Genomic DNA, 24,561 nt, shown 5'->3' with positions numbered 1-24,561 from the left:
ACAATGTAGCCCATCATAAACTGACGAGGAACGGTTTAAGGGGGATATAGAGACAGCTGTGATAGGCATGAAGATGAAATTGATAACCATTAGAAAATGTAAAACACATGCATGCAGCCTGTCCATAGCCTAATGATCAGCCCGCCCATAGCCTAATGATCAGCCCGCCCATAGCCTAATGATCAGGGTGTCCATAGCCTAATGATCAGCCTGTCCATAGCCTAATGATCAGCCTGTCCATAGCCTAATGATCAGCCTGTCCATAGCCTAATGATCAGCCTGTCCATAGCCTAATGATCAGCCTGTCCATAGCCTAATGATCAGCCTGTCCATAGCCTAATGATCAGCCTGTCCATAGCCTAATGATCAGCCGTTGATCCATTTTATTGAAGCAATGGGTGGTTATGTTGACACTACATTTTAATTTGAGTGCTTTATTTAAATCTGCGCAACCACTTATTGAGAAAGGTAAACCTCGGAGGATATTTTCTCTGTCTTTTAGGGTCGCTATACAAATAATGCATTAATAAATCAATTAACTTCTAACTTACACATCTCTGTCTTCTTCACTGTTCCCTTCCACTGTCCCATCTCATCCCCCTCTCTCTAGCTCTTGAACGAGCAATATAATTTGTAACTTATTTCGAGCAATTTCTAAAACTAATAGGCCTATTCGAGCAGAGAAGCACTGGTCAATCGTCTTGCTTGCTGAATGGCTATAAAATAGGCTACAGCGTTGGCAATGAACTGGTGAGGACAAAGTGTATGTAGCCTAGATCTGGTGTGATGTGATCACATTGAATTGATACATTGCTTAACTGAATCATTGCAAACGTTTTTTTTTAAAGTCTGAGAAATTCATTTGTTCATGAATTCACACAATGACCCCAAAGACCTGTGAGCGGCAGTGTCCCCGATAACAAATTCTATTGGTCAACAGATTATTTTCGCATTCAAAAAGACACGAAAATCTAACCTGTTCCGGATAAATAATTGACGGATTGTGGCGGGACGATATTTCGCAATTGGTGTGAACGGCATCATAAACAAGACGTGCATGGATTTATTTTTTTCTTCCTAATTATTCGGACGAAAATAACAGACTTGGTGAGAAATGGCCTTTAACAAGATTAAATTATGATTGGAGCGTTTGATTTTCATTAGAGATAAAAGCCTATACGAGCTACTTTAAGAAACCTTCTGAATGGACATATAGGCCTATAAAGAGAAATCAGCGAAATCACACTCGCACAACACTGTAAAAGGACCTGTCAATCAAAGCAACCAGCTTATGTCAGACACAAGAGCAAAATAAATGAATTTTCTTAAAACATGAAAAAACCTAGGACTACCTTATTCTTTCCGAAAGTAGGCTATAAGATCATGAATTGACAAGGAAAGTATGAAGGGGAGACGACTAGGCGAAACTGACAATCATTAACATAGAAACAAATACACGCAACACAGCCTATTTATCAGCGTTGATTAGTCTATAAATTAAGAGAAGATTACGTATCAAATGATACTATACCAGGTTGGGTAGGATTTGCGCATTGTCCATTTGACACATTAGCACATTATAGGCCTCAGAGCCAGAACAAACTTGTCAACTGCTGTTGAATAATTAAGTCAGACACATCCAACCTATTTTTAAAGACAGATTAATTTATTTACTAATCCACACATCAAACTATTTTTTTTTACTGAAGTGCCATAGCATATAGGCTAGCACTTCTCCACCCCCTTGCATCTAGCAGATTAGCTGCTAAAGCATAAAATGACAGTTGGAAAAAGGAGGCGATGTAGACAGACTAAGTTAGCAAATCAAATGCTTATGATCATTAGTAAACACTCCCGCTATTAGGTCAAGTTTATCTACATCAAAAAGTTTATAAAAATAAATGTAGGCCTATTTAAACGGTTTTGGAGGTTGTTTAATTTTCATGGCGGACATCATCCATAACCATCAGCTACATGGTTATTCAATTACTGACAGAGTCCTGGTGCAGTCAGTACACCAAGCCATCCCAGCGCCTTTACGCATAAACCTTCTTAATAAACATACTGTGCCACAATCACAACAGGGCCTACAACAACATATACAGTGGGGAGAACAAGTATTTGATACACTGCCGATTTTGCAGGTTTTCCTACTTACAAAGCATGTAGAGGTCTGTCATTTTTATCATAGGTACACTTCAACTGTGAGAGACGGAATCTAAAACAAAAATCCAGAAAACCACATTGTATGATTTTTAAGTAATTAATTTGCATTTTATTGCATGACATAAGTATTTGATCACCTACCAACCAGTAAGAATTCCGGCTCTCACAGACCTGTTAGTTTTTCTTTAAGAAGCCCTCCTGTTCTCCACTCATTACCTGTATTAACTGCACCTGTTTGAACTCGTTACCTGTATAAAAGACACCTGTCCACACACTCAATCAAACAGACTCCAACCTCTCCACAATGGCCAAGACCAGAGAGCTGTGTAAGGACATCAGGGATAAATTGTAGACCTGTACAAGGCTGGGATGGGCTACAGGACAATAGGCAAGCAGCTTGGTGAGAAGGCAACAACTGTTGGCACAATTATTAGAAAATGGAAGAAGTTCAAGATGACGGTCAATCACCCTCGGTCTGGGGCTCCATGCAAGACCTTACCTCGTGGGGCATCAATGATCATGAGGAATGTGAGGGATCAGCCCAGAACTACACGGCAGGACCTGGTCAATGACCTGAAGAGAGCTGGGACCACAGTCTCAAAGAAAACCATTAGTAACACACTACGCCGTCATGGATTAAAATCCTGCAGCGCACGCAAGGTCCCCCTGCTCAAGCCAGCGCATGTCCAGGCCCGTCTGAAGTTTGCCAATGACCATCTGGATGATCCAGAGGAGGAATGGGAGAAGGTCATGTGGTCTGATGAGACAAAAATAGAGCTTTTTGCTCTAAACTCCACTCGCCGTGTTTGGAGGAATAGAAGGATGAGTACAACCCCAAGAACACCATCCCAACCGTGAAGCATGGAGGTGGAAACATCATTCTTTGGGGATGCTTTTCTGCAAAGGGGACAGGACGACTGCACCGTATTGAGGGGAGGATGGACGGGGCCATGTATCGCGAGATCTTGACCAACAACCTCCTTCCCTCAGTAAGAGCATTGAAGATGGGTCGTGGCTGGGTCTTCCAGCATGACAACGACCCGAAACACACAGCCAGGGCAACTAAGGAGTGGCTCCGTAAGAAGCATCTCAAGGTCCTGGGGTGGCCTAGCCAGTCTCCAGACCTGAACCCAATAGAAAATCTTTGGAGGGAGCCGAAAGTCCGTATTGCCCAGCGACAGCCCCGAAACCTGAAGGATCTGGAGAAGGTCTGTATGGAGGAGTGGGCCAAAATCCCTGCTGCAGTGTGTGCAAACCTGGTCAAGAACTACAGGAAACGTATGATCTCTGTAATTACAAACTAAGGTTTCTGTACCAAATATTATGTTCTGCTTTTCTGATGTATCAAATACTTATGTCATGCAATAAAATGCAAATTAATTACTTAAAAATCATACAATGTGATTTTCTGGATTTTTGTTTTAGATTCCTTCTCTCACAGTTGAAGTGTACCTATGATAAAAATTACAGACCTCTACATGCTTTGTAAGTAGGAAAACCTGCAAAATCGTCAGTGTATCAAATACTTGTTCTCCCCACTGTAGATGTTAGTAGACACAGACACACAGGTGTAAGGTACCTGGCTGAGAGGTAAAGTGGCTGTGTACGGCGTAGCCCTGCTGCTGTTGAGGCAGGTACTGCATGGCTTGGAAGGCTGAGGCACCTGGGGACACAAGAGGGGACATAGCGATGGGTTTATGAATGAAGCGCGCACAAACAGCACACACATTAGGGTTCTCATAATAACCTCAACATAGTCACCTTGAAAAACATAATACCTAAAGATTCAACGGCTGTTCCCAGATCCGTTTGTGCCATCTTGACAACGCCATTGATCATTGTCAAACATGCTTGGCATTACAATGACCATATTAGTGGGCAAGACAACAGATCTGGGAGCAGGCTACCAAACAAATGATTTGCTTTAACATCTCACGTCTCTGAAATGACAATTACATTAAAAAATTCTAACCGGTTACCTCGGAGCTGTGAGCTGCTGGCGTAACTGACAGGGACAGACTGGCTGGGGGCGAAGGGAGTGGCGTGCTGTGCCTGGGTGAGCTGGCCGTAAGGACCATGGGCTGCCTGGCTGGCTGCATACTGCCCATGCTCCAAGCCGCCGGAGCTCATCCCTGGCTGGCTCTGGTAGTGACGCCCCTGTCAAACAACATACAGGACACTTTTTCAGACATTCACTGTACTGCAATTGCATATTTTATATAATTATTACATTACATTCAAGCCTGGACTAAATTAATTATAGAACAATTAAGTGCAACAACTAGGGCATCTTGTGTCCCCATTGGTCATTCCTCAAGTCACTGAAGTCCTAATTATAATCAACAGGAACAAGTGCCTGCTGCATACACTGACTAAGGTGCTTGAGGCCAAACCCTAAGAACTCCATTTCTACACTGAACAAAAAATATAAACGCAACATTTAACAGTTTCAAAGATTTTACTGAGTTACAGGTCATAAGGAAATCAGTCAATTGAAATCAATTCATTAGGCCCTAATCTATGGATTTCACATGACTGAGAATACAGCCTTGTGGCTATCAAAAACACAGAGTACCAGTATATACAACGTAAACGATTAAAAAAAAGAAAAGCTCATATTTCATTTTCAAAACATACACACACTCCTTCACTCAAACGCTCATGCACACATGCACATCGCGGCGATAAGTCTCCCATGAATGGAGTAATGTCACAACGCCTGCGGGCTTCAAGAATGTGCATACCGTTTACAGATCTGTTGATATATCTTTTTTTTAAAGTAGGGGCGTGGATCAGAAAACCAGTCAGTATCTGGTGTGACCACTATTTGTCTCATGCGGCGCAACACATCTCCTTCGCATAGAGTTGATCAGGCTGTTGATTGTGGCCTGTGGAATGTTGTCCCGCTCTTCTTCAATGGCAGCGCAAAGTTACTGGATATTGGAGGGAAATGGAACCCACTGTCATACACGTCGATACAGAGCCTCCCAAACATGCTCAATGTGTGACATGTCTGGTGAGTATGCAGGCCACGGAAGCAATGGGACATTTTCAGCTTCCAGGAGTGTGTGCAGATCCTTGTGACATGGGGCTATGCATTTTCATGCTGAAACTTCAGGTGATAGCAGAGCATGAACGGCACGACAACAGGCCTCAGGATCTTGTCACAGTATCTCTGTGCATTCAAATTGCCACCGATAAAATGCAACTGTGTTCATTGTTAGACGTTTATGCCTGCCCATTCCATAACACCACCTCCACCATGGGGCACTCTGTTTACAATGTAGACATCAGGAAACCGCTCGCCCACACGACACCATACACATTGTCTGCCATCTGCCCGGTACAGTTAAATGCGGGATTCATCCATGAAGAGCACACTTCTCCAGCATACCAGTGGACATCGAACGTGAGCATTTGCCCACTGACGTCAGTTACGACACCGAACTGCAGTCAGGTCAAGACCCTGGTAAGGATGACGAGCTGGCAGATGAGCTTCCCTGAGACAGTTTATGACAGTTTGTGCAGAAATTCTTTGGTTGTGCAAACCCAGTTTCATCAGCTGTCCGGGTGGCTGGTCTCAGATGATCCCGCAGGTGAAGGCAGATGTGGAGGTCCTGGGCTGGCGTGGTTACACGTGGTCTGCCAAATTCTAAAAAACGATGTTGGAGGCGGCTTATGGAAGAGAAATTAATATTAAATTCTCTGGCAACAGCTCTGGTGGACATTCCTGCAGTCAGCATGCCAATTGCACGCTCCCTCAACTTGAGACATCTGTGACATTGTGTTTTGTAACAAAACCTTTTATTGTACACAGCACAAGGTGCACCTGTGTAATGATCATCCTTTTCAATCAGCTTCTTAATATGCCACACCTGTCAGGTGGATGGATTATTTTTGGCAGAGGAGAAACACTCACTAACAGGGATGTAAACAAATTTGTGCACAAAAGAGAGAGAAATACGCTTTTTGTGCGTATGGAACATTTCTGGGATCTTTTATTTCAGGTCATGAAACATGGGACCAAAACTTTACATGCATTTATATTAAGAAGTCTGCTCACTCACCGGAAGGACAGGGGACTGGAAGAGCTGTTTACTGCGTTCTCCTAGCAGAGCAGCAGAGCGGCTGTGACTCACTTGACCCGCTGATCATTGATATAGAGAGGAAGGAGACAGAGAGAAAGATACAGTTTGTGTGTATTAACAATCAGACGTGTGCTACATAAAATTTATGTGAATTACCTTGCATGCTGAGCAGGTGTTGTCCTGAGTGGGAGTGGATAGCCATGCTGGGCTGGTACGTAGAAGATGTCAGGGTTGTCATATCACTACAAGAAAACAATTATGTCCATAGTCACACACTAGCAGTCAGTAGTAACAATGTTAATGCTAATCTATCAGCAAATAGGACTGAATCTCACATCAAAAGCCAATAACATAAGTAGGTTGCTGGGGAATGTGGGGATGTGTTAGCCTGGTGGTCCCAGATATTTATGCGCTGTCACACCATAGATGTGGTCAAGACAGCACATACAGATCTGGGACCACAAGGCTAAGGATAAGTGATTTTTGTAAGACCCCCAGAATGTTCATTCAAGAGCCGGGAGAGCCTTTACCTCTGTTCTTTCCTCCGTCTCTTCTCCTCCTCATGGAGCACTTTCTTCAACTGGAGGAAGAGCTGGTGTTTCTCCTCTTGTAGCCCCTGTAGCTTCTCCCCCATCTTCATGATCTAAGGCAGAGCGAGAGGGACAAACAAAGAGGAGTTGAATAAGAGAAGTAGAAAGAAGCAGGCACTGGCCAATGTAAAAAATCTCAATAACGCACCTGCTCTTTTGTCTCATCTAAAGACATTCTCTCCTCCACCTCTTTCTTCCTCTTCCTTTCTTCCTCCTCCTTCTGCTTCTGCTCCATCATTTTGTCTACTTCTTCTTCCTCTGTGAGACAAGGTTGGATGAGGGGGTTTTACAGGACAGGAGTTGGTATCAACGACCACGTTCACATGCACACCAAGATCCTGTTATTACTCGGGATACTCAAGTATTTTGTTTTTGAGTTGGCGCATGTAAACATCATATCCCGTTTACAGAAGCTTGTATCCCAGTTATGAGAAACCCAGATAAGATGCCTGGTATATGCTAATCTAAGACGGGATACTGTGGAATGTAAACATCTAACCCGGTTTACTGTTGTTTTTGCTGTCTGTGCAGGCTTAGTTTTGCAGATCATGGATGTTGTGTGATGTTTTCGTCAGATTGCCAAACAATTCACTTCAAAAAGTAGCATACCTGCGCATTTCGATCCACCATAATAACTTAGCCTATTACAATTAATTTACTACTGGCTACTTTCACCCCTAATTTAGACAATTCTGCTTATAATTCCCGAAATCTGGTAGGCCATATTATAATTTCAGAAATTTGGTAGGCCATTTATTTGTCATAACTTTTTGCCCCAGAAGACTAAATGAAAGTAGTGCTCACCAAAATAATGTCTTACACTGACAGAATGAATGAATTAGTAATCTAGTTAACACCAGTAAAGTTGTCTGTTTTGTTTAGGGACCAGGGAGAAAACGCAATAACTCCAAAACAGTAGAAAGACTGGTCCTGTGTGAAATTGAATCAAATTTTAGTCACATGCGCCGAATACAACAAGTATAGGCCTTACAGTGAAATGCTTACTTACGAGCCCCTAGCCAACAATTTAGTTTAAAAAAAATATGGATAAGAATAAAGAAATAAAAGTAACAAGTGATTAAAGAGCAGCAGTAAAATAACAATAGCGAGACTATATAAAAGGGGGTACAGGTACAGAGTCAATGTGCGGGGCCACCGGTTAGTTGAGGTAATATGTACATGTAGGTAGAGTTATTAAAGTGACTATGCAAAGATGATAACAGAGAGTAGCAGCGACGTAAAAGAGGGGGGGGGCAATCAAATAGTCTGAGTAGGCATTTGATAAGGTGTTCAGGAGTCTTAAGGCTTGGGGGTAGAGGTACCGCTCGCTGTGCGGTAGCAGAGAGAACAGTCTATGACTAGGGTGGCTTGAGTCTGACAAGTCTGACACCGCCTGGTATAGAGATCCTGGATGGCAGGAAGCTTGGCCCCAGTGTTGTACTGGAGTGTCTTGCGGTCGGAGGCCGAGCAGTGGTGCAACCAGTCAGAATGCTCTCGATAGTGCAGCTGTAGAACATTGAGGATCTGAGGAACCACGCCAAATCTTTTCAGTCTTCTGAGGGGGAATAGGTTTTGTCATGCCCTCTTCACGACTTTCTTGGTGTGCTTGGACCATGTTAGTTTGTTGGTGATGTGGACACCAAGGAACTTGAAGCTCTCAACTTGCTTTACTGCAGCCCCGTCGATGAGAATGGGGGAGTGCTCAGTCCTATTTTTCCTGTAGTCCACAATCATCTTTGTCTTGATCATGTTGAGGGAGAGGTTGTTGTCCTGGCACCAAATGGCCAGGTCTCTGACCTCCTCCCTATAGGCGGTCTCGTCGTTGTCGGTGATCAGGCCTACCACTGTTGTGTCGTCTGCAAATTTAATGATGGTGTTGGGAGTCATGCATGGCCATGCAGTCATGAGTGAACAGGGAGTACAGGAGAGAACTAGGCACGCACCCCTGAGGGGCCCCTGTGTTGTTACCTACACTTACCACCTGGGGGTGGCCCGTCAGGAAGTCCAGGATCCAGTTGCAGAGGGAGGTGTTTAGTCCCAGGGTCCTTAGCGTATTGATGAGCTTTGAGGTCACTACGTTGTTGAACGCTGAGCTGTTGTCAATGAATAGCATCCTCACATAAGTGTTCCTTTTGTCCAGGTGGAAAAAGGCAGTGTGGAGTGCAATAGAGACAGCATCATCTGTGGATCTGTTGGGGCGGCATGCAAATTGGAATGGGTCTAGGGTTTCTGGGATAATGGTGTTGACGTGAGCCTTGACCAGCCTTTCAAAGCCTTGTGAATGTTGACCTGTTTAAAGGTCTTACTCAAATTGGCTGCAGCGAGCGTGATCAGTCTTCCAGAACAGTTGGTGCTCTCATGCACGTTTCAGTGTTATTTGCCTCGAAGTGAGCATAGAAGTAGTTTAGCTCGTCTGGTAGGCTCGTGTCACCGGGCAGCTCTCGGCTGTACTTCCCTTTATAGTCTAATGGTTTGCAAGCCCTGCCACATTCGACGAGCGTCAGAGCCAGTGTAGTACGATTCGATCTTAGTCCTGTATTGACGCTTTTCCTGTTTGATGGTCCGTCGGAGGGCATAGCGGGATTTCTTATAAGCTTGCGGGTTAGTCCCATTTCTTGAAAGCGGCAGCTCTAGCCTTTAGCTCAGTGAGGATGTTGCCTGTAATCCATGGCTTCTGGTTGGGGTATGTACGTACGGTCACTGTGGGGACGACGTCATCGATGCACTTATTGATGAAGCCATTGACTGATATGGTGTACTCCTCAATGACATCGGAGAAATCCCGGAACATATTCCAGTCTGCGCTAGCAAAACAGTCCTGTAGCTTAGCATTTGCTTCATCTGACCTCTTATTGATCTAGTCACTGGTGCTTCCTGCTATACTTTTTGCTTGTAAGCAGGAATCAGAAGGATAGAATTATTGTCAGATTTGCCAAATGGAGGTCGAGGGAGAGCTTTGTACACGTCTTTGTGTGTGGAGTAAAGATGGTACAGAGTTTTTTCCCCCTCTGGTTGCACATTTAACATGCTGATAGAAATTTGTTAAAACGGATTTAAGTTTCCCTGCATTAAAGTCCCCAGCTACTAGGAGCGCCGCCTCTGGTTGAGCGTTTTCTTGTTTGCTTATTGCGTAATACAGCTCATTCAATGCTGTCTTAGTGCCAGCCTCTGACTGTGGTGGTATGTAAACAGCTATGAAAAATACAGATGAAAACTCTCTAGGTATGTAGTGTGGTCTACAGTTTATCATGAGATACTCTACCTCAGCCTCGCAATAGCTCGAGACTTCCTTAGATATCGTGCACCAGCTGTTATTTACAAAAATACATAGTCCTCCGCCACTTGTCTTACCAGACGCCGCTGTTCTATCCTGCCGGTGCAGCGTATAACCAGCCAGCTGTATGTTGATGGTGTCAATAAGATATTACAGTTTTGAATGTCCCATTGGTAGTTTAATCTTCCGCGTAGGTCATATATTTTATTGTCCAAAGATTGCACGTTAGCTAACAGAATGGAAAGTGGGGGTTTATTTCAATCGTCTACGAATTCTCAGAAGGCAGCCAGCCCTTCAGACCATTTTTCTTAGCCTCCTCTTCACGCAAATTACGGGGATCTGCGCCTGTTCCCGAGAAAGCAGTATATCGTTAGTGTCGGCCTCGTCAGACTCGTTAAAGGGAAAAAAATTGATTCTACCAGTCCGTTGTGAGTAATTGCTGTCCTGATGTCCAGAAGTTATTTTTGGTCATAAGAGACGAGACTGTAGCGGCAACATTATGTACAAAATAAGTTGCAAATAAACAAAAAAACAAATCGGTTGGGGGCACATAAAACGTCTGCCTTCTTCTTGGGCGCCATCTCAGTTTGACCGGTTTTAAGGAAATGAAAAGCTGAGAAAATGACAATTTTTCTGATAAGACTTCAGTTCCTCTTGGGTGCATATTTTATGTGGTTGAAATACTGTATGCTTGCATAACAGTGTCAAAGATAACACATTCCACATGTATTCACATTTTATCAAGAGATGCAGAAAGAAAGAAATCATATTTCTCCACTCCTTGTCCCAAGACAAAATTCACATTGCTCTATTGCCCTCAGCTATGTTTAAACTGTTGTGGTCCATGTTGCTGTTATCTAGTGTACTATAAAATAGATGGCTCTCCTATTCTTACCACTTTGCCCAGTCATATTCAAGGTTAGAACTACCTTTCTAGGGGTTCTGATGCTTCTAGCCTTGATATGCATTTTTGATAACACATCTACAGTATTTCACTTTTTAATGTGTATAGTATTGCATACTAGGTGTTGTCCAATGAATTATGTAACCACTCCCTCTTCAAATTAGGGTTGATTGAAAAAAGATGTTCAAAAGAGGACATGTATTATATCTTTGTACTCCCTGATGAAGGCCATGCAGCCAAAACGCATCAGAGTTTTTAAACTGTTTCCATTGAACATGCCATACAAATAAATGCATTTGAATTAATTATATTAAAGAGTGCTTTGGTCCTCCTTTCTTTTTGAGGACTAATTTACCACTTTTACAAAAGAGCACCTTCTGTCTACCAAAATCTACTATTGTGTACCTTAGCAGCGCTTCCCTTCCTTTTAATATATAAAAAATGTTTTAATAAAAGTTTGTTGTATAATTTCACTGAAAGAAATGCATCATTCTGCAGGTGTTCATATTATATTATGCTACATGTGAGAGGTTATAGGACTACAGTCAGTGTCCATATTGCAGTTACTATTCCATGTAACCCATATGAACTTAAGTTAGGAATGTTTTGTTTATTCATAAGAATAGGGATACTCAGGATATCAAATGTAAACAGCTTATCCCGAATAAGACCTTAAGCAGGATATGAGCCACTAACCGGAAAACTGTGTGCATGTAAACATGGTCAGTAACTTTGTTTGAGTTTGCAAACTCCCAGTGTCATTGGGTAGAGTGTTCTTTCTTACCTTGTCTCTTACGGTCTCGCTCCCGCATGATGTGCTTGTGCAGGGCGCGTGCCATGGCATTGGACAGTTTGGGCCTCTCTAATAGAGCAGGCATAATGGTAGGGATTGGTGGGGCCAGCTAAGAACAGACAGATAGACACAGGAAGAAAGTGAGCCCACGAATCATCACTGACATTGCTAACATATGTTTACATCTATTTGCCTACCACAGTCCTTCATTAATCAAACAATACATGACTCAATCAGGCTGTTATAAATTCCCTAATAAGTAGATCACAACACCATAAATCTAAACTATAATCATCTATTAAATTAGCAAACGAGCTATGTCTGAAGCCAACTACAATATGACTGACTAGCTGAAATGTCAGCAGCAGATTCTAGCTACTGTATTTAAATATGATAGCCTATGTCGAGAATGTGATCATGATTCGACAGTTTTGTGGCAACGTTATACAATATAAATACGTAATATTACAAAATCATGATCACATCCTCGACATAGGATACCATATTTATGAATAATAACGACAAACTAACACTATAATCAAGAATAAACTACAGGCTAAATTGTATTACTAACTGGCTAACAAACCGTTAATATAGCTAGCTAACTAGCTAATAACGCCGACTTGCTTGTTGACTAATTGCACGATGGTAATCTCACACTAGCAGTTTAGCATTAACTAGCTAACGTTAACTTGGTAACTTTTTGAAATCAATCTAACTACTTTGAAACTACACACGGGAAGCCTGACTCTATAGCGAGCTAACGTTAGCTAGATAGCAACGCTATCTAAAAACATCAAGAATGTACAGTTTAGCAAGCGAACGTTGTGTCTAGCTAAACTACACATCCTCGCATATCTAGCTAGCGAACAGTCTTGAAATAATATTGCGTGGAATCCTTTCAAAACGCACTTTTATCCGTGCCAGAAAATATGTCTTTGTTAGTCTGGTTTGCAGATAAAAATATTATAAAAGCCCAACGTTGACACTACAGCTGATACTGTTGGGTGTGACGTTACCGAGTTTCTGAATGTTGCCAAAATCAACAACAAAAAAGCAGAGGGAATTTGACACTTTATGCATTAACGACAGCCAGAAATAATAATTCTTCTTCTTCGATGGAGTTTAACGGCGGTTGGCATCCAATTTGTTGCGTTACCGCCCCCAACTGAGCTATAGAATAAATTCGTTACACTTTGTGATACAAAACGGGGAAAATTCAATACAAAATGTTTTTCATTATCCGGCATCCAATTTGTTGCGTTACCGCCCCCAACTGAGCTATAGAATAAATTCGTTACACTTTGTGATACAAAACGGGGAAAATTCAATACAAAATGTTTTTCATTATCCTACTAACCCTCATTAAAACCCACCACGTTATTCCACTACTTTAACCCCATCTGATCCTACCCCAGGCCAATGACCTGAGAGGTCGAGACACTACCACTCAACACACCCTGTAACTCTTCTTTAGTCAAATCTCGTATCCTCAAGTACTTCTCTGCAGAGGCCACCACAACATCCATTTTCTGTGATTTACGTTTAATCTCAGCAGTACAATTGATAACCATTGCTATGAACGCTAAGAAGCCAACCTTACTAAAACATATATCACTCATTGGCCTATCCATCTGTTCTGGCGCAGATCTACTATTCACACGGACCCTGACCACCCCAAACTGCCTCTCTCGCACCGGACACCTCCGATCCCCAGCAACATGTACCCATGCAGTTGACACACAACTTTTCCCAACGAAACGACACATTCCTCTGTCCCGCACCTTCAAATCTCCCTCATACACCCTGCTGCGTCATGCCCAGAAACCTAACACCTGTAACACTGCAGTGTATTCAGCACAAAAGCTGTAACAGCATAACTCATATATCCTAACATTACATTGTCAGGTAAAGACTGAATCAAAGCTCAAAAGAACAGACTGTGTCACCTCTGTTTCACCATACTCCCCACTGGATCTGCGTCGCACCAAACGGCGAGCGGCACAGACACCAGGAATCTCCAACGTAAGCCCCACCTCCACACTCCAGAAATCACTCCCTTCAATGGTGTCCTGTACCTAAGAATATGGGGGGGTGATATGTGCCAGAATTAAGCCTAGACAAACCTACCACCGCGTGGCTGTCACCTACCATTGAACATCTGACTGACATGACATGACATTAACGCCTGCGTGTAACTAACATATCTACTGTAACGACCCTGGGTTCATACGCGCGGGAATCGACCGTGCCGCACGAGCATGCTTTTGCGGCACAGCCGATAGCGCGCCGGACTTCGGGTTAGAAGGTCGAGGGTTCGAGACCTGCTCCCTGCCGTTTCATTACAATACCAACACCTTACTAACGTCTGCATGACGGCTGCGTGTAACTAACATGTCGTCATACCAACAGCTTAATAACGTCTGCGTGACGCTTGCATGTTAATGAAAGTCATAAGGTGCATAGTTTATATAAATGATCCTACAGAAATACAGTGTATTTCTGTTATCGCAAATTGCATAGAAAATATTATGTTCATGTGCTATAGGATATATACATATTTTACATTGTAAGACGATGCCATTGTGTGCTGGAGCTATTGGTTTATTTTTCCACTGTCACTAGGCCTACACATTCACACTCTAACTGAATGGAATAGGGGATGCATAACTACTTTTCACTGAAGAGGGGAACGAGGTACGACGTTCAACTTCGATCGAAGACCTTAAAATCATGCCTGACAAGACCAATGAAATCATAACGGTATCCTAATATAGTGTGAATACGGGAGTAGCCTATTCTACAATAATGTAACGGTATGTGCTTGTATTATTTATCTAATTGATAAATAAAATAGTACATGTGGATGATACGCACTTCATTCAATGATTACGGTATTGTACAAGGTAGATAGAGGAGTAGCCTATAGTCTATAGTAATAATGTCCATGAATGTGCTATATTATCATTTATTTCATTGATTAATTCACTTGTAAATGGGGATGGGTAGGCTACCTCATTCAGTGAGTACTGAATGTCTTGCTATCTCTGGAAGTATGTTAAAGAAAGCTTTTCTGCTGTTGAGCTAAGGCAAGGTCAAACTCATTTCTAAATCTATTTTTATTTTAGTCAAGTGATGAGCCAGAGCAACCAATCAGCATCACTGTGGATGTTCTCCCCCACCACCCACACTGCTCTCCCACCACACGCAACCACATCCTATTCTCCTGTTCAATTAATTCGCTGCCACACTGAAAAGGACTGTACACACGTACCTCTGTGCCTATCTCATTGCAGCATGATCCATCCAAGGCCAAAGATGGACACCTAAAATGTGAGAAATGTAAACAAGATGCTACTGTAGTTTGTCTCTCTGTGTGTGTGTGTGTGTGTGTGTGTGTGTGTGTGTGTGTGTGTGTGGATGGAGTTCCAGGAAAATACATGAGAAGATGGCAAAAGAGATCGTGATGAGAGTGAGAGCATACAGTATGAAAATAAAGACCCCTTGGGATCTAAAATGAGTGTGGGGTGCCCTCTTGTGTCTCCTTTTTGTCTGTTTGAGGATACTACAGTCACCCCTGGTGGTGGTTCTTGGAACACTATTTAAGTCTGAGCATACACGTGTTTAGAAGATGTTATTGCAGGTGTAGCGAAATTCTTGTGTTTCTAGCTCCAACAGTGCAGTAATATCTAACAATTTCACAACAATACACATAATACACACAAATCTAAAGTAAAGGAATGGAATTAAGAATATATAAATATTTGGACGAGCAATGTCAGAGCGGCATAGACTAAGACACAGTAGAATAGAATACAGTATATACATATGAGATGAGTAATGCAAAATACGTACACATTATTAAAGTGACTAGTGTTCCATTATTAAAGTGGCCAGTGAAGTGTTTGTATATAGGGCAGCAGGGGTGGTTCTGTGGTTTTCTGTAAAAAATACATATTAAAAAATCCTTGGTGGTGGGGAGTTAACAATCAGAAATACTATGAAACATCCCCACTTTTAACACAGATTTGTGTTAAAAGTAACCGATGTGTGCTGAGGCATGTGTGATCACTCAACATTGACAGGACCGACAAAAAAGACATGCTCACATGCAAACAAAAGACAACATGTGTCTAACTTGCACCGTTATGCAATTATTAGGAGACTAGATGCAAATAGCTAATCCTGGCTACCAATGTTTTGGCATGAATTTATTGAGGCAAGCAGATCAGAGATGTCAAGGTGGTACCCAAGCAAATGCCATTGTTATATGTGAGGCACACAAATATGTATGGTCATATTCTTTATTATTTATTTTGTTTGTTATTTTATGGAGCCATCCCCTGTATCATTTTCTAGGCCTCACAGGTATTTACATTTAATATACAGTTGAAGTCAGAAGTTTACATACACCTTAACCAAATACATTTCAACTCAGTTTTTCACAATTCTTGACATTTAATCCTAGTAAAAATTCCCTGTTTTACAGGACTCGTTTTACTGTGGATATAGATACTTTTGTACCTGTTTCCTCCAGCATCTTCACAAGGTCCTTTGCTGTTGTTCTGGGATTTATTCGCACTTTTCGCACCAAAGTACGTTCATCTCTAAGAGACAGAACGCATCACCTTCCTGAGCGGTATGACGGCTGTGTGGTCCCCTGGTGTTATACTTGCGTACTATTGTTTGTACAGATGAACGTGGTACCCTTCAGGCGTTTGAAAATTGCTCCCAAGGACGAACCAGACTTGCGGAGGTCTACAATTTTTTTTCTGAGGTCTTGGCAGATTCTTTTGATTTTCCCATGATGTCAAGCAAAGAGGCACTGAGTTTGAAGGTAGGCCTTGAAATACATCTACAGGTACACATCTAATTGACTCAAATGATGTCAATAAGCCTATCAGAAGCTTCTAAAGCCATGAAATAACTTTCTGGAATTTTCCAAGCTGTTTAAACGCACAGTCAACTTAGTGTATGTAAACTTCTGACCCACTGGAATTGTGATACAGTGAATTATAAGTGAAATAATCTGTCTGTAAATAATTGTGGGGAAAAATGGCTTGTGTCATGCACAAAGAAGATGTCCTAACCGACTTGCCAAAACTATAGTTTGTTAGCAAGAAATTTGTGGAGTGGTTGAAAAACGAGTTTTAATGACTCCAACCTAAGTGTATGTAAACTTCTGACTTCAACTGTATGTATATGATTATTGCCGCTAGGGGGAGCTGTGGCATCAATGGAGTGTGTTATTGAGATCGTGAGGGTCTTGTAGATTTCTTCTTCAATCTTGGAGAATGACTACTGAAAACGAACGTTAATTCAGGTATATCATGTGCAAAAGTGAAATATGACTCAAAATGTTGAGGTAACATGGTTAATTGCAAAGTCCAAGAGTTTGGAGACGTTTGAAGGCAATTGAAGGGAGTTTTAATTAGAGGTCGACCGATTATGATTTTTAAACGCCTATACCGATATCAATTATTGGATGACCAAAAAAAGCCGATACCAATTAATCGGACGATTTTTAAATATATATTTGTAATAATGACAATTACAACAATACTGAATTAACACTTTTTTAACTTAATATAATACATAAATAAAATCAATTTAGTCTCAAATAAATAATGAAACATGCTCAATTTGTTTTAAATAATGCAAAAACACAGTGTTGGATAAGAAAGTAAAAGTGCAATATGTGCCATGTAAAAAAGCGAATGTTTAAAGTTCCTTGCTCAGAACATGAGAACATATGAAAGCTGGTGGTTCCTTTTAACACGAGTCTTCAATTAAGAAGTCTTAGGTTGTAGTTATTATAGGCGCTATAGTATTGCCAGCCTAATCTCGGGAGTTGATAGGCTTGAAGTCATAAACAGCGCTGTGCTTCAAGCATTGCGAAGAGCTGCTGGCAAACGCTAGAAAGTGCTGTTTGAATGAATGCTTACAAGCCTGCTGCTGCCTACCACCACTCAGTCAGACTGCTCTATCAAATATAAAATCATAGACTTAATTATAATATAATAAACACACAGAAATACGAGCCTTAGGTCATTAATATGGTCAAATCCGGAAACAATAATTTAAAAAACAAAACGTTTCTCCTTTCAGTGAAATACGGAAATGTTCCTTATTTGGGCCAGGTGGCCCAAACTGCTGCATATACCCTGACTCTGCATGCACTGAACATAAGAGAAGTGACACAATTTCCCTAGTTAATATTGCCTGCTGACATGAATTTCTTTTAACTAAATATGCAGGTTTAAAAATATATACTTGTGTATTGATTTTAAGAAAGGCATTGATGTTTATGGTTAGGTACATTGGTGCAACGATGGTGCTTTTTTCGCGAATGAGCTTTTGTTAAATCATCACCCGTTTGGCGAAGTAGGCTGTGATTCGATGATAGATTAACAGACACCGCATTGATTATCTGCAACGCAGGACAAGCTAGTTAAACTAGTAATATCATCAACCATGTGTAGTTAACTAGTGATTATGTTAAGATTTATTGTTTTTTATAAGATAAGCTTAATGCTAGCTAGCAACTTACCTTGGCTCCTTGCTGCACACGGGTAACAGGTGGTCAGCCTGCCACGCAGTCGCCTCATGGATTGCAATGTAACCGGCCATAATCAGCGTCCAAAAATTTCGATTATCGATTGAAACCGGCCCTAATTAATCGGCCCTAATTAATCGGTCGACCTCTAGTTTTAATGAGTGAAAAACTGGTTGGTATTTTCCCCATTGTAAGTAATGGAGTTTTACATGTAAGAGAAGGGATTAAGATGGCTTTCAAACATTCTGTACTTTTTTTCAACAATGTTTTAGATCCAATTTGTTTTATTTTCTATGAACAAAGGCTCAGTTTACTTCAGGTAATATATGTAAATATGTGATTTCCCGATAAAATGTGTTAGTGTTAATATTTGTACGAAAATAGCTTTTAACAGTTCGCTAGCTTGATGCTAACCAAATTTAGTTTGGCTAAGTGCTGGTTAGCTCTAGGCTAGTTGGTTTCAGTCAATGTTAGCTTACATGTTAGTGGTTAATAATGCAATGGTTGTAGCATTGTTTTGCATAGGCCTCCAGTAATTTCGTTTTTTTTAAATGACACTGATAGTACAGTGAGTTATATATAATGTGAATGTGTAGATGTATGGTGACTCCAGGTTTGGATGAATGGACCAGTGGGATATCCATGGGCAAGTCCCATGGAGGACAATCTGAAAGTAATTATCTTTGCACACAAAAGCAGCGTCCTCCAGAGTACTCACCCTATCTCCTGCTGTACGGACAGAAGCCGCAGCTGTTTATTATCAGCAAGCTGGAGAGGTTACAACAAACTCTGCACACCGCACAGTTCTATCAGAAGCTCCTCTGGGGCAGTCCCAGCAGTTGTCTTATGTATGGCAAGTTATATTTGCATGATTTAGCATAATTCATTAATCATTACCGGTGGCTCGCACATGTGACTGACCAATACCTCACAAGGCTTTCTCTCTCCAAGTTGAGACCTTGAAACTAAGATACCTCGGTTGTTTCCATAGCAACATTCTGGGCGTACTGCCAAGTTGCTTATCAGTGACAGTGAGGATTCCTCCATACACGATCAGTCAGTCACCTGCATGAACCCATCGAATTGGTTCAGAGAAAAGCAGCATTGATTTGATAAAAAGATAACATTTCCCTCACAGTACTTTGAGATCACTGAAACCCCACCTGATGTGGTGGAAGTTTGTCGAACCAGATCAGAACGCCTTCAAGGACCACTTTCAGGCATGGGCTGAGAAGGATGTGGAGGTATTTGACCAGGTAAAAATGATTGTCCGCTGTTAATTTATTTTCTGGCCTTCCAAGATATATATAAGAGATCTATTTGTAACAATATTAAGTATAATTGCATCTATTTATATTATCATCAAGTTGAGACTGAACATGGACAAGGCGCCAGGAGAAACAGAAGGAGAGCCACCGGAGGAGAATCAAGGGGACTAAGTGCTTTGACATCCGGGCGAATGACTTGGCTTGGAAGAAAGACGAAAGGAAGGTGAGACCTCGAAAACCTTGCTGCTCTTTCGCTCCTAGCCGGGGTCACCATCCGTTAAGGTGAACATGTAAATCTCAGATGATAACTATTTGCTTTTGCCTCTTCGTTGTGGGCTACCATTAACATTATTGCATGTCTAATCAAACATTTAAATTAAATCATTCAATAATTGTATTTTTACATACCTGATAAACCTGTAACCTGTGTGTTCGCTTGTTTACGTCTGTCTCCTATCCTGTTCCCTTTACTCTGCTCCTGTTCTCCAGGACCTAGGATTCTGCCTAACACCCAGACATGGATCCACCTGATCTCCTCCATTACCAACCACCCTCCAACTTTTCATTACATCAGCTACTGTTATTATCATGTTGTCATTATCTGCTAAAAAAGAGCAAGAAAACTATCATACTGGGCACATAATGTGAGCTGCACAGATTAGCTAAAAACACGAGCACTGCAAACACTCAGAACAAAGAGAGCAGCGGCGCCTGGACTTTGCAGTCTCCCTCTTCGAGTCCCCCTTCCGAGACTGACTACCTGTTGAAAACCACACAGCACCCACCACCTCTCTATTCACCTATCTACCAGAATTCCGTATTTCAGTCATACGTATTCTATCTTTTTGGTCTTTTGCGGTAGCCTACCACTAATATTCTAAATCGCGGAGCATTTAATAAACCAACCATACTTTCCTGTGATGTTGAGGCTGAGCAAGACCTTCAATAGGCTAGTAGACTATGCGGAAATAATCGTGTAGTTATTCATTGATATAGCCTAGATCACTTTATATAATCTGGACCGTTGTTTGTTCTAAGTCTAAGCAAACAAGGGCTATCAAATCAAATCAAATGTTATTGGTCACATGCACATGGTTAGCAGATGTTAAAGCGAGTGAAGTGAAATGCTCATGCTTCTAGTTCCAACAGTGCAGTAACATCTAACAACTAATCTAACAAATTCACAACGACTACCTTATACAGGGATGAATAAGAATATGTACATATAAATATATGGATGAGCGATGGCCGTGCGGCATAGGCAAAATGCAGTAGATGGTATATGAGGTGAGTAATGTAGGATATGTAAGCATTATTTAAGTGGCATTATTTAAAGTGACTAGTGATACCTTGATTAAATCCATTTATTAAAGTGCCCAGAGATTTGAGTCTGTATGTTGGCAGCAGCCTCTATGTTAGTCATGGCTGTTTAACAGTCTGATGGCCTTGAGATAGAAGCTGTTTTTCAGTCTCTCAGTCCCAGCTTTGATGCACCTGTACTGTATTGACCTTGCCTTCTGGATGATAGCAAGGGTGAACAGGCAGTGGCTCGGGTGGTTGTTGTCCTTGATGATCTTTTTGGCCTTCCTGTGACATCGGGTGCTGTAGGTGTCCTGGAGGGCAGGTAGTTTGCCCCCAGGGATGCGTTGTGCAGAGCGCACTACCATCTGGAGAGCCTTGTGGTTGAGGGCGGTGCAGTTGCAGTACCAGGCGGGGATACAGCCCGACAGGATGCTCTCGATTGTGCATCTTTAAAAGTTTGAGTGTTTTAGGTGACAAGCCAAATTTCTTGGTAAGCAAATTGGAGTGGGTCGAGGGTATCAGATAGGGTGGAGGTGATATGATCCTTGACTAGTCTCTCAAAGCACTTCATGATGACAGAAGTGAGTGCTACGGGGCGATAGTCATATAGTTCAGTTACCTTAGCTTTCTTGGGAACAGGAACAATGGTGGCCATCTTGAAGCATGTGGGGACAGCAGACTGGGATAGAGATTGATTGAATATGTCCGTAAACACACCAGCCGGCTGGTCTGCGCATGCTCTGAGGACGCGGCTAGGGATGCTGTCTGGGCCGGCAGCCTTGCAATGGTTAACACGTTTAAATGTTTTACTCACGTTGGCCACGGAGAAAGAGAGCCCACAAGCTTTGGTAGCGGGCCGTGTCAGTGGCACTGTATTGTTCTCAAAGCAAGCAAAGAAGTTGTTTAATTTGTCTGGGAGCAAGACGTCGATGTCCGCGATGTGCTGGTTTTCTTTTTGTAATCCGTGATTGACTGTAGACCCTGCCACATACATCTCGTGTTTGAGCTGTTGAATTGCGACTCTACTTTGTCTCTATACAGACGCTTTGCTTTTTCGATTGCCTTGCGGAGGGAATAACTACACTGTTTGTATTTGGTCATGTTTCCAGTCGCCTTGCCATGATTGAAAGCAGTGGTTCGCGCTTTCAGTTTTGCGCGAATGCTGCTGTCAATCCACAGTTTCTGGTTAGGGAAGGTTTTAATAGTCACAGTGGGTTCAACATCTCCGATGCACTTGCTAATAAACTCGCTCACCAAGTCAGCGTATACGTCATTGTTGTTGTCTGAGGCTACCCGGAACATATCCCAGGCCACGTGATCGAAACAATCTTGAAGCGTGGAATCCGATTGGTCAGATCAGTGTTGGATAGACCTGAGCACGGGCGTTTCCTGTTTAGTTTCTGCCTATAGGATGGGCGCAACAAAATGGAGTCATGTTCAGATTTGCCGAAAGGAGGGCGGGGGAGGGCTTTGTATGCATCGCGGAAGTTAGAGTAGCAATGGTCCAGAATGCTACCAGCTCATGTCGCACATTCGATATGCTGATAGAATTTAGGAAGCCTTGTTCTCAGATTAGCTTTGTTCAAATCCCCAGCTACAATAAATGCAGCCAGTTTACATAGAGTCCAGTGAAGTTCTTTCAGGGCCATCAAGGTATCTGCTTGGGGTGGGATATACACGGCTGTAAATATAATCGAAGACAATTCTCTTGGGAGATAATGCGGTCGGCATTTGATTGTAAGGGATTCTAGGTCAGGTGAACAAAATAACTTGAGTTCCTGTATGTTGTTATGATTACACCATGAGTCGTTAATCATAAGGCATACACCCCCACCCTTTTTCTTAGCAGAGAGATGTTTGTTTCTGTCAGGCACGATTTTATGGCGCTAGGAAGACGTTAGGTGACTTGGTGGGAGGTATCAGTAGCTTCACAATGCTTAATTCTGGCACTTATCATCCCCCATATAAGCGCAAAGCAATATACAGGTCTTTCCCAAGTTGCGTTGCATGCAGCACCTGCACCCTCTGATCTGAAGAAACACAAACATCACAAGTCCACTTCAGGTTACCTTAACTTAACAGCATCATATTATTTTTCCAGTCTCCATTTCATTTGTTATTCATTTTTTATTTTACCTTAATTTAACTAGGCAAGTCAGTTAACCTCTAACGAGTCACAAACCCGGATCCGGGATCCCCCCCATCAAAAAAGCTGACTAGCATAGCCTAGCCTAAAGCCACAGGGATATCATATAATAAAATGTTCATGAAATCACAAGTCCAAGACACCAAATGAAAGATACACATCTTGTGAATCCAGCCATAATTTCTGATTTTTAAAATGTTTTACAGGGAAGACACAATATGTATTTCTATTAGCTAACCACCATAGCAAAAGACACAACTTTTTTTTTTCCAACATTTTTTTCCTGCATAGGTAGCTATCACAAATTCGACCAAATAAAGATATAAATAGTCACTAACCAACAAACAACTTCATCAGATGACAGTCTGATAACATATTTATTGTATAGCATATGTTTTGTTCGAAAAATGTGCATATTTCAGGTATAAATCATAGTTTTACATTGCAGCCACCATCACAACTCTCACCAAAGCAACTAGAATAACTACAGAGAGCAACGTGAATTACCTAAATACTCATCATAAAACATTTATGAAAAATACACAGCGTACAGCAAATGAAAGACAAAGATCTTGTGAATCCAGCCAATATTTCAGATTCTTTAAGTGTTTTACAGCGAAAACACAATTTAGCATTATATTAGCTTACTACAATAGCCAACCACACAGCAGCATTGATTCATGCACGTTAGCGATAGCGAATAAACCAGCAAAATATATTAATTTTTTCACTAACCTTCTCAAAACTTCATCAGATGACAGTCCTAAAACATCATATTACACAATACATATATTGTTTGTTCGAAAATGTGCATATTTAGCGGCACAAATCGTGGTTATACAATGAGAATAGTAGCCAAGCTGCCAACAAAATGTCGGGAGAAATCTTGGGAGAGGCACCTAATCTAATCAATAACTAATCATAAACTTGACTAAAAAATACAGGTTGGACAGCAAATGAAAGATACATTAGTTCTTAATGCAACCGCTGTGTTAGATTTTTAAAATTAACGTTGTTACTACGACATACAGCGTGCGCTAAAGCGAGACCGCACCGAAATTAATGGCGGAATAATAGTTTCACATTTTTCAACAGAACAACGAATTAACATCAAAATAGTTCTCACTTTTTGATGAGCTTCCATCAGAATCTTGTGCAAGTGGTCCTTTGTCCAGAATCATCGTTGCTCGGTTGTAGATTGTCGTCTTCAACTTAGGAATTAGCAGCAAACATTAGCTATGTGGCCCAGACGTGTCCAACTCTTCATAACGCAGCACAAAGAAATATCCGAAAATCGCAATATACTGATATAAACTGATATAACTGTTTAAAATAACTACATTATGATGTCTTTAACACCTATATCGAATAAAATCAGAGCCGGATATATCTAAGGCCTATAACGAGAGCTTTTCAGAATGCCATCCTGAGATCTGTCTTGCGCCATGACGAACGTTGAAAAGAGTGCACCCCC

At 41.6% G+C, this 24,561-nt stretch overlaps 1 protein-coding gene and 1 long non-coding RNA gene across 7 annotated transcripts in view; one reads left to right on the top strand and one right to left on the bottom strand.

Annotated features, from left to right (window-relative positions):
* Positions 1-18,429, bottom strand: part of LOC139536864 (G protein pathway suppressor 2-like) — a 34,519-nt gene extending 16,090 nt beyond the window's left edge. For 2 of the 6 annotated variants that reach the window (XM_071337554.1, XM_071337552.1), the window contains exons 1-9: positions 15,090-15,277; positions 13,765-13,893; positions 11,807-11,924; positions 6,993-7,102; positions 6,785-6,897; positions 6,411-6,496; positions 6,234-6,313; positions 4,146-4,323; positions 3,746-3,829 (exon numbers count right to left, since the gene is read on the bottom strand). In XM_071337554.1, the coding sequence (XP_071193655.1) occupies positions 3,746-3,829; positions 4,146-4,323; positions 6,234-6,313; positions 6,411-6,496; positions 6,785-6,897; positions 6,993-7,102; positions 11,807-11,924; positions 13,765-13,893; positions 15,090-15,257 (1,066 nt within the window). In that variant the 5' untranslated portion in view covers positions 15,258-15,277. Of the gene's footprint in view, positions 1-3,745; positions 3,830-4,145; positions 4,324-6,233; positions 6,314-6,410; positions 6,497-6,784; positions 6,898-6,992; positions 7,103-11,806; positions 11,925-12,727; positions 12,984-13,764; positions 13,894-15,089; positions 15,278-18,365 lie in introns of those variants that run through there. The other 4 variants (XM_071337557.1, XM_071337556.1, XM_071337555.1 and 1 more) reach the window with 4 other exon arrangements.
* A 1,083-nt stretch (positions 18,430-19,512) lies between these two features.
* LOC139536863 (uncharacterized) lies at positions 19,513-21,014 on the top strand. The gene is made up of 3 exons (XR_011667416.1): positions 19,513-19,627; positions 19,739-19,862; positions 20,129-21,014. It is a non-coding gene; the product is annotated as an uncharacterized lncRNA (long non-coding RNA).
* The last annotated feature ends 3,547 nt before the right edge of the window (positions 21,015-24,561 follow it).

This window comes from Salvelinus alpinus, chromosome 13 (assembly GCF_045679555.1).
Source record: "Salvelinus alpinus chromosome 13, SLU_Salpinus.1, whole genome shotgun sequence".
Lineage (NCBI taxonomy): Eukaryota > Metazoa > Chordata > Actinopteri > Salmoniformes > Salmonidae > Salvelinus > Salvelinus alpinus.
The sequence above is the reverse complement of the archived record's forward strand: the minus strand, read 5'-3'. Positions and strand labels throughout refer to the sequence as shown.